The sequence below is a fragment of the Lipotes vexillifer genome, unplaced genomic scaffold (genome assembly GCF_000442215.2).
Source record: "Lipotes vexillifer unplaced genomic scaffold, Lipotes_vexillifer_v1.1 scaffold472, whole genome shotgun sequence".
Taxonomy (NCBI): domain Eukaryota; kingdom Metazoa; phylum Chordata; class Mammalia; order Artiodactyla; family Lipotidae; genus Lipotes; species Lipotes vexillifer.
The window spans coordinates 1,930,661-1,941,266 of record NW_006797698.1 but is presented as its reverse complement, the minus strand read 5'-3'; the positions used below and the strand labels follow the sequence as shown (position 1 = coordinate 1,941,266).

Genomic DNA, 10,606 nt, shown 5'->3' with positions numbered 1-10,606 from the left:
ATAGCTGTATATCTAGTGCCTAAACCATGGGGCTCAGCAAGCGCAAAATGAATGACGTGGATGGGAATTAACTAGAATTTCCATCAAAATGCATAAGCAGGACTTTCTCAGGAAAGTCATCCCCTTGAGAGTCAGAATTCTCTTGGGACAGAGCTTTAAACATTTTTCACATGCAAACACATGCATTTTCTCCCTATTTATATCCCCAGGCCTGTCCTTATCCTTGAATGCCAAATTCATAGATCCAAATGACCATGTAACACAGCTTCTTTGAGATGTCTAATAGGCAGCTCCAACTTTACATCTCCCAAACAGACCTTCTGATTCCCTCACCACCTGCCCTTTTCTCATCTTCCCCACCTTAGTAATTAGCACGACCACCCATCCAGTTTTGCTCCACCAAGAAAAAGGGGAGGGGGGCCATCCTGCATTATGCTTTCCTTCAGCCCCCCACATCTACTCTATCAACAAGTCCCACTGAGGGACTTCCCTGGTGGTCCAGTGGTTAAGACTCTGCACTTCCACTGCAGGCAGTGGGGGGTTCCATCCCTGGTCCAGGAACTAAGATCCCTCATTCTCGGGCGGTGTGGCCAAAAATAAAAACAACAACAAACAAAAACAAAACAAAAAAACAAGTCCCAATGAGTCTCCAGAAAGAGTCCCAAGTCTCACCTACTGCTTTCCCATCTTTGCCCGGACTGCTACAGTAGCCTCCTAACTGGTCTCTGATTCTCCCTCCCCGCCATCCCTCCCTTCCCCTCCCCTCCCCCAAGCCACTCCGCAGCCAGAGCCATCTTTGAAAATAGAAATCTGTTCATGTCACTCCCCTCTCTTCCCCACTCCGCTCACATGGCTGGTTCCTCCTTGTCACTCAGGCCTCAGGTTAAATGTCACCTACTCAAAGAGGAGGCTTCCACGTCACCTGAACTCAAATAGCTCCCAGTCACTCTTGGTCAATCACCGGGGAATTCCTCTGCAAAGGGCTTATCACTCTGATGCTTTCTCGTCTGTTTGCTTAGTGTCTCTGTCCCCACTAGAGTGAACTTTCTAGTGGGGACCAGAGAGCCAGGCCTTTGTGTCGCCGGCGCCCAGGCCACAGGAGGCACTCAAACCTCTGCTAAACAAACGAATGGCCAGGGGGGCATTCTCCCCAGGACCCCGAGCTGGGATAAGACGGGGCTCCCCGGGGGAAGCCCCAAGCAGTGAGTGGAACCCGCATGACTACAAGCCCGGCCAGAAGCCGCTTCCTCACCCCTGTCTCTTCGCCTACTACGCCCACTTCCCCTGTGAGGTGGGCCTGTGGAGACTGGCCCGCCCTGGAGCGTCTACAAATGAGGGGCCAGGCCTCGGTCGGCCCCCACTGCTTGTGGGCCTGGGCTCCAGGCGCAGCCCCTCCCGTCGGGCGGTCCCATCCTCGTCGCGCGCTCCGCGCCCCGCGCCCCCCACGTGGAAGCCCAAACGGGGCGGTCAGCCCAAGGCCTGTGAGGCCAGGTGGGAATCAAGGTCCACTCACCTCCGCGGCCCTCTCGATGCCCTCGCGAGCTCCGCGCGGTCGGTCTCGCCCAGGCCCCGCCCCCGCCGCCTCGCACCCTCTGGACCCCGCCATTTGCCGCCTCGCTCCCAACGGCTGGTGGGAAAGTTGTGAACTCCGGCGCGTGCGCACTCTGGGGCCCTGGGAAATCCGTCCGGCGACCCTTGACGTCACGGATCACAGTGCACTGGATTGGCTGCTCCGTGGCTCCGAGCAGCTCCCCCTCCCTCCAGTGGTTTCAGGCTGCCTCCTGGGTGCCGGGGCGCCTACAAGTTCTTACAATCCTGGTACTGCAAAGACCCTAAGGGACTCTCTCCTTGTCTCTTGTTTTACACATGCAGAAACTTGGGCCCAGAGAAGGGACGAGACTTCTGTTCCACAAGTTAAGGGCAGAGCTGGGACTAGAACCCAGGGGTGTTACCTCTCAGCTCAGTGCCTAATTGAAGGAGCAGTTACGAGAGAGGCAGGAACCAGGTGTGCTTTTGGCGCTCCCTGACCTACAGGACAGGCAGTAGGTAGAGTTGTTGTTTTTCTAAACCTGCGTGTTTCACTCTCACCTGAACCGTGGTTACCCTGCGGTGCTCGCTGGCCTGTGCACCCACCTTCCTGTTGTCTTCCCGACCCTCACCTCACTGCCCATCCCCGAGGCTGCCTTTACCATCCTGCCCCACTGTCTGCGCTGCCTCATTCCGCAGCGCCTCTGCCCTACACAAGCCTCTTTGCTCCCCCATCCTCTGGCCCCTGTCCTTTGACTGGCTCTCCTTCAGCCCTTTTCTGATACTATCTCACCTGGTGGCTCTTCCCCCACAGCATGGGCCAGAGGGGCAGGTCTGCCTGGGGTCCCTCAATAGCTAGTGGATGCCATACAGCTAGCACCATGGGGTAGATCCAGGAAGACCCCCAAAATCTGCCCATCTCGAGTTCCCTGTGAGCCAGCCAGCTCAGAGGAAGGGCTGTTGGAGACACAGCACCAAGTAACACAAGCCTGGAGATTTTTAATGTGCATACAGGGTTTGGACAAGCTGAAGGGGGCCTCAGGGGACCCCAAGAGGAGTATATATCATTTGCCATGAGTCCCGGCCCTCTCTCCATCAGATGTCACCTGGCCACATGGCCCATCTGCCTCTCCTGGTGGGAATGACAGCATCCACATCTGCCTGCGGAGCTGGACCTCCTGTTGAGAGGGGCCACCTCCGCCTGAATCTGTTCAACTCAGTCCTGAGTTCCAGGCGCTGTGAGCCGTGGGCTGGCATCCCCTAGGGCATGGGGCATCTGCTTTCAGGCTCTCTCAAAAGGCAGTGGACATCTGGAAGGAGAGATGTGGATTCAGAGACGTCCGGTGGTCTGGGAATTTGGGTGGTTCTGTCTAGGGCCCTGCCCCCAACTCTTCTCTTGCCTCCGACCCATTCCCCCCACTCCCCCACCCCAGCCCCCAATGGCTGGGACTGTCCACAGAGCCCAGGGCTCACCTAGTAGAGCACATCCTCGAAATCCAGCTGTAGGTAGTGGAGCAGGCGGGCTGGCAGGGGCAGGCGGGGCAGGGCGTGGGGCAGGCAGGCCGCCAGGTGAGCACGGAGTGCACAGCGGCTCAGATGCTGCAGCGATCTGGGCTGCCTCACCAAGGCCAAGAGGGAGGAGTAGAAATGGTGGTACTTCTGGGGGCAGAACGAGGGTCTGAGAATGAGTCTTGGACAAGTGGCACCTACTTCTGCTAGAGAGGGGAGGCTGCTGGCCAGTGGGTGTCTCCAGGAGCCTCTTAGAAGTAGGGAGTGTTTCGGGTGTTCGCAATGTGAGTTTTCTTTTTCCGAGTAACTTCTGTGGGGCAGAGTGGGGAGACCCACAGGGAATCCCTTTAGGCGGTGGAAGTCTCTTGGGGCAGGCTGAATGAGTGTGTGTTCAGGGTCCTAGAATCTGACCTGCAGAGTTTCAGGAGGCACCAGGCCCACGGCCTCCTCAGGAAGCTGCATGATACTGTAGGTGTTCATCAAGACCTCAATGGTCCGCGGGGACATGCACCAACGCTCCAGCACCTGCAGGGGGCAGAGCTGCGTCAGTGCTCTAGGGGTTACCACACACTGCTGGTACCCTGTCGGTCCACGCAGGATGACCAGCCAGCCAAGGAACAGCTGTTGTGTGTTGAACTGAGTCCCCCAAACGGTATGTTGACATCCTAATCCCAGTACCTATAAATGTGACCTACTTAGAAATAGGGTCTTTGCAGATGTAATCAAGTTAAAAAAGAGGTCATTGGGGTGAGTCCTAATCCAATATGACTGCTGTCTTTATGAGAGAAAACAGACACACAGGGAGAATGTCATGTGATGACACAGGCAGAGATTGGAGTGTTGCATCTACAAGCAAGCCAAGGATTGTGGGCAGCCACCCGAAATTAGGTGATAGGCCTGGGACAGGTTCTCCTTCAGAGCCTGTGGAAGGAGCCAACCCTACCTACACTTGGATTACAAATTTCCAGCCTCCAGAACTGAAAGGGAATACACTTCTATTGTTTTAAGCCACCCAGTTTGTGGTACTTTGTTATGGCCACGACAGGAAACCAGCACAACAGCTAGCATTTCTATTGTGCATAATTTATGCCAGATATTTTCTTAGTACTTCACGTGTGTTGACTCTTAATCCTCGTTCCTACAAGGTTATCCCCATTTTACAGACATGGGAAGCTGAGGCACAGAGAACTTAAGTAACTTGCCCAAGTTGTAGTTCCAGCAATGCAAGCCTGAAGGTGTGGCCATAGAGGCCTCCTTGTAGGGAGGGGTTCCTCACTGGAGGACAGGCACCTCAGCCAAGCCTGGAGCAGCTGCATGTTGTGGGAGATGAATGCCGACTTTCTGATCGCTTGGGATGTCGTGGAGGCCAGGTGAAGGGATGAATGGGGCACTTTGCTGTGCCAGCCTGTCCCCAAGGCAGTGTGGACAGAACAGGGCTGGAGGGACAGGCAGTGGGGTCCCAGGAAATCCGTTTGCTGCTCTGCCTCCTTCTCCCACCCCTTCCCCAAAGGGGAAAATCATTAGCTGTCAGAACCACTGTCAGATTACAGGGAATTGCTCGTCTCCTAATTATCTGGTGTTAATAGGAGATTAATTAGTGTTAATTGTTGATTTTCTTGTATTCTCCCAAAGGGGAGACCAATCTGCCGAACTCCCAGGCTGTTTAACTATTTGGTCTTGCTTAGGAATCCAGACAGATGCTTCTAGGTTTATGAGTGGAGGAGAGAGGCAGGGACAGCAGGGGAGAGTCCAGGACCCTGTGGGGCTGGATGGTTCAAGCCCGGGGACGGGGCGGGGAACCTGCGCCTGCTGCCCTATACCCATCCTGACCCAGCTCCTTGGAGAACGAGGGTCCCCACCCCAGGTCCAGCATCCTCCGTGATATTATATGGCCCCTCCAGACACGGCGCAGCATAAATAGGGTCCCCTGCCAGTGCCTCGGTAGCACAGGTCTGCAAGCTGAACCCACCTCGGGGGATATTAATGTAAAATAAGACAGAGATTGGAAATTGACAGTGAAAGGTGTTTTTCTTTGGTGCCAGGATAGCAGCTGCTGGTCTCGGTGGTGTATGTTCTGCTAAGCTGTTGGAAACGAGGACCATGTCCATCTGCAGATGGTCAGGAGGCCTTGAACCTCATGACCCAGGTTTATCACTCTGCCCTGGGCGAGTGACTCCTGTGCCTGGAGTGTCTCATGTTCAGGGTCCCACTGCCAGGGGGAGCCTCCTAAATGCTTCTTTCATCAGCTCTCTCCCCTGATGAAGAAAGGACTCCCTGCCACCCGCATCAGTCCTGGCTCCTTCTGTCTTTTCAGCTCCTTTATAATCTGGCCCCAGTGCCTTCAGTCTGCTTCATCACACATACATGCAAACACATATGCACGTACAAACACGTTATATGCACGCACACACAGTGTATATACATGTGTGCACGCACACACGCACACACCCCTCCTGCCGGTGCGCTGTTGTGTTGGGCTTTGCTTACTTGACGAAAGAAAGACAAAGTACTGACCTATGTGCCCAAGTTTGGAGCTGCAACCAGAGCAAGCTCGAGCACAGGTCTGGGTCTCCCCATGCCCTCGCTCTCGTGGCCCTCCCTCGGGCCCTAGCCCCGTACCTTGGGGAGAGCCCCAGGCCACACGCGGACGGCACCGTGGTTGAGCAGCGCCCGCACCGTGCGCTCGGGGCCCTGGGCCAGGGCTGCAGCCGGGCCTTGCAGCGCGTAGTGCAGGGCCGTGTGTCCCCCATAGTCCATGGCGTTGGCGCTGACGCCGCGGGACAGGAGCAGCTCCACGACGTCCGCATGGCCTCGGCGACAGGCCAGGTGCAGGGGCCGCCGCCTGTCCTGATCAGCAGCATCGGCGTCGGCCCCGGCCGAGAGCAGCAAGCGGCACAGCTGGAGGCAGTGAGTGGTGGTGGCCTCGGCATCAGCGGGGGACGTGCAGCGGGCGTCGCAGGCGGCCAGCAGCGGGGTCCAGCCTTCACCATCGCGGGCATTGGAACATGCTCCCCGTCTTAGAAGTAGGTCTGCCAGCTCCACGTGGCCCAGCCGGGCGGCCACATGCAAAGGGGTCTCCTCCTGTTCTTCGGACTGACCGTCCACTTTTGCTCCAAACCTCAGGAGCAGCTCTGCACACCTAGTAAGGGCGAGACGGCCGAGGGGAGGAAAACGGGGTGCAGACCGTCACCCCTGTGTTCCTGCCTGTCTGAGCAAAGCAAACCTGGGAGGACCCGTGGGTGGCTCCTGGTGCTGTCTGCTCCTTCCATCCTGCCTGGCACTGGGCATCCAGCAACATCCTGCAGCATCTTTAGTGCCCTCTCTCAAGCCAGGGCTCTGCATGCTGGGACGGGAGGAGGAGGGGAAAAGGGGACCCAGAAATGAGCACAAATGGAACCTGGGGCAGTGGGAGAAAAAGACCAAAACTAAAATCGGCCGCCAGATTTGCTCCAGGATGGTCCTCTCAGAAGATTGTGTACGCCTGCCAAGATGTGTGCCCTGAAATTCAAGGCTAAGGGAACTTAGCTTCTTCGAGTGACAATTTCCTCATCTATAGAATGGGGATAATTGCTGATACCTAGTCTGAAGAGGTTGCTGTGAGTGGCGTATAAGACAATGCCAGAAAAGCTGTCGGCATAAGAGTTCATAATGGCCTCGTTGGGTGGGGACAGTGGGTGGCATAGATGGTGGTGGATCATGGGCGCTCATTATATTATCCTGTCCACCTTTCTACATGTTTGAAATTCTCCAAAATAATTTTAAAAATACACTTGCTTATTCAAAAAAGAAAGGAATGATTGTCACAAAGTGTGATCTCAGGGAACCTGGGCTGAAACACGGCCAGAACAAAGAACGTGGGATTGCACAGAACAGCATCGTCCAATTCAGTGGCCACCAGCTACGTGTGGCCACCGAGCCCTTGCAGGATGGCTAGTCCTGATGGAGACCTGCTGTGAGTGCAAAATACACACCAATTTTGAAGACCTGGTACAAAAGGAGAATGTAAAGTGTCTCATGTGTTCTTTGTATATTGGTTCCATGTTGAAATGATGACTTTTTTTTTTTTTTTTTTGCGGTATGCAGGCCTCTCACTGCTGTGGCCTCTCCCGTTGCGGAGCACAGGCTCTGGACGCGCAGGCTCAGCGGCCATGGCCCACGGGCCCAGCCGCTCTGCGGCATGTGGGATCTTCCCAGACCAGGGCACGAACCCACGTCCCCTGCATCGGCAGGCGGACTCTAACCACTTCGCCACCAGGGAAGCCCAATGATGACATTTTGGATACATTGTGCTAAATAAAATATATTATTAAAATTCATTTCACTTGATTCACAGATATTTATACACCCATGTTCATAGCAGCATTATTCACGATAGCCGAAACATGGGAGCACTCTAAATGTCCATCAATAGAGGAATGGATAAATAAAACGTGATCTATACCATGGAATATTATTCAGCCTTTAAAAGGGAAGGAAATTCTGTTACGTGCTACAGCCTGGATGAACCTGAGGACATTATGCTAAACGGAATAAGCCAGTCACAATAGGACAAATACTGTATGGTTCCACTCATAAGAGGTGCTGAAAGCAGTCCAATTCATAGGGTCAGAAAGTAGATGGTAGTTGCTAGGGGCTGGGGGGGAGGGGGAAGGGGAGTTATTGTTCAAAGGATACAGAATTTCAGTTTGGCGAGATTAAAAAGCTTCAGGCTTTGGATGGTGGTGATGGTCGCACAACAATGCGAACGTACTTAGTGCCACTGAACTGCACTGAGTAATGGTTAAGATGGTAAATTTTATGTGACGTGTAATGTGCCACGATTTAAAAATGAATTTCACCTGTTTCTTTTTCATGCCTTGGTAGGGCTACTAGAAAATTTTAAATTACATACGTGGCTCATGGTGTATTTGAATTGGACCACGCTGATGTAGAGCACATCTCCAGCCGTAACACGAGGAAGTTGGTAGAATCCTCTGAGGGCCGATGAGGTTAACAGGAGGAGGAAGGTCCACGAAAGCGGGACCCAAGGATCAAAACTGTGGTGCCATTCAGGCAAGATGTGAAATTGGCAGGTGTGTAGTCAGTAGAGAGAAGGCCTCTGTCGTACATACAGTTAGTTCATAGATTTGCCAAGGCTCCCTTTGCTGGGCTTCCAGATTCATCAAAAAATTATGAGGACTCATTCTCCAAGGTCCCCTACACATAGGGCACAATTATTTGGGTCACTGTAAAGGAATGTCCTTTACAGTAAATAATACATGATCACATTTGGGTATAGCCATTGGTTTCTTGTGAGTCTGGTTAGCTGGGCTCAGTCCCCGAGCCCATTTATCTGAGGGTGCCTGCCAATATGGAAACGCCAGACCTGCCAAGCTGAGAACCAGACCCTGCCCTCAAGGACCACCACAGGCCCTAACTGGGGGCCTGCTATCCTCGACAGCCTATCTGGATCACTGGACAGTCAGTTCCCTGAGGGCAGAATCGTGCCTTATTTACTGCTGTACTTTGCACGGTGCCTGGGACATAAGCTCAGAAAAATGAAAACTTTACACCACTTCCGCATAAAGGAGCCCCAACATCCCCCGCGCCGGCCACGCAGCTGGGCCCTGCTACAGCCCTCCTCCGGCCCTGGGCAGGCAGAAGCTGGTGCAAGGACAGGCCATTCCAAAGCCCACCAGGCCAGTGGTAGGACGGCTTGGGGGGAAATCGCATCCTGACTCCCACCTGAGCCCCAGCTCACCAGGCCTGCCAGCCCTCGACACGCTCCCTCATCCTCCCTGCGCTCGTCTACGAGTGGAATGGGGGTTGAGGCGAGGGGTCACTCACTCGAGGCTCCCGGCCGCCCCGCAGAGGTGCAAGGGGCGCTTCCCATCCTGGTCAGGGATGTTGGGGTCGGCTCCTGCCACCAGCAGCACGTGCACGCAGGCAGCGTGGCCTGCGTAGGGCGGTGCAGCCCCCAGGGGCACTGTCTGGCCTTGCCCTCCGCCTCAGCAGCAGCCGCAGGATCTCCGTGTGGCCCCGGCTGGCCGCCACGTGCAGTGGGGTGGTCAGCTCCTCTTGGTACGTCAGCGACCAGAGTCCTAGGGAGAGACGGGACCTGGGCCTCAGACTCTGGAGGGAGGCAAGGAGCTGCCAGGCAACGGGGGAGGTGGGCAGAGGCCGGGAAGAGGGAGCCCAGAGCTCCTTCCCCAGGCTTCCCTCTCCCGCTCAGACCCCCCAGTGTCCCTGGCCCGTACTCAGAGCACGGATGTTGAAGCGGAAATCCCTCCATCGCTCTGGGTCGCTGGTATCAAAGACGGAATCCGCAGCCAGGCCAGTGCTGGAGTCGGCGAGGATGCAGGAGACAGAGCCCACATCCCCGGCCAGCACTGCCTGCCAGAAGGCCAAGGCGGGTCCCGAGGCCGTGCGCGTGACGATGGGTCTCGGGCATGCCTCCGGGCGCTCGGCGGACCCTCCACTGGGCTTCTCCACCAGCCTGGCACAGAGGGCATGTCGGTCACCAGGGGGCTCGCCCTGCTCCCTGCACTCTTCTGGGGACCAGCTCATGAGGGCAGTGTGGGAGCGTGGGGGATGGGGGCTGGGGGCTCGGGGAGGAGGGGTAGGGGCCAAAGGCAGAGACGAAGAGAGGAGGAGGGGACAGGAACAGATGCAAGGAGAGTGTCTCCGTGTGCCCGAGCCGCGCCTGACCTGGCCCCTGGGCTCAGCAGGAGCTATTCTGGGCTCCGCATGACTTCTCTCCCCAGCCAAGGTTTAGGCAAGCCTCAGGGTGGGAGAGAAACAGCCAGGGAGCACTCTTCGTCCTCAAGCACCTGGTACCTCTGCGCCTGGTGCGGTCCGCCCAGGCCCCCCCCGCCCTCAGCCCCGTGTCCCCCGGCCGCCCCTCACCCCTCTGGTGGCTGCTCCAGCGAGGCTCGGCAGCCCGGCTCTCCAGCAGCAAGTCGGCTGTGCTGTGCGGGGGGAACAGCTCCTGCAGCCGCGCCAGGTCTCCAGTGTACAGGGCGTTCTGCAGCGCCATGTCCTGGCACAGCAGCGGCGAGCGCTGAGGGGCCTCCCAGGCTGGGCAGGACCGGGGCCCCCAGACCCGGCAGGCTGAGGCCGAGCGGAGGCACCCCAGATGGTGTCCCCAGTGGGGAGGGGAGCTCCTTCTCCCTGGCATGGCCAGTTTCAGGGAGAGAGAGCCCAAGCGGCAGGACGCAGGGCGATGCCGCTGGCGGACTGGGTGGGCAGGTGCTGGGCCCAAGCCAGGCGCAGGTCGGGTGTGGGAGGGGCAGGGAGCACACAGAGGCCACGCCACAAATAGCCCTTGAATAGCCCGGACATCCTAGCTGTCAGCTTCAGGGAAGGAGGCCTCAGGCTGGGGCTGGGAATTAGGGTGGAGCCCTCTGACACTGAGCTGCATGCAACAGGGTTGAACAGACCACCCAGACCTGGTGTCCAATCCACAATTTCAGGGGTAAAGGGAGCCCAGAGGCGGGGAGGACTTGCAGGGGTGGGGGTGGGGATGGGGGATGGGGCTTTCAAGCTGCCCTTTTCTCCCTCGTTCTCATCTATCCTTCACCACGCTGGCCTC

General features: G+C 56.5%; 1 protein-coding gene across 1 annotated transcript; it reads right to left on the bottom strand.

Annotated features, from left to right (window-relative positions):
• Positions 1–3,000: 3,000 nt before the first annotated feature.
• ASB10 (ankyrin repeat and SOCS box containing 10) lies at positions 3,001–9,582 on the bottom strand. Its single transcript, XM_007469818.1, is given in 6 exon segments — positions 3,001–3,186; positions 3,448–3,561; positions 5,656–6,175; positions 8,863–8,976; positions 8,978–9,116; positions 9,273–9,582. Coding segments are annotated over 6 exon segments (1,383 nt in total).
• Positions 9,583–10,606: the final 1,024 nt, after the last annotated feature.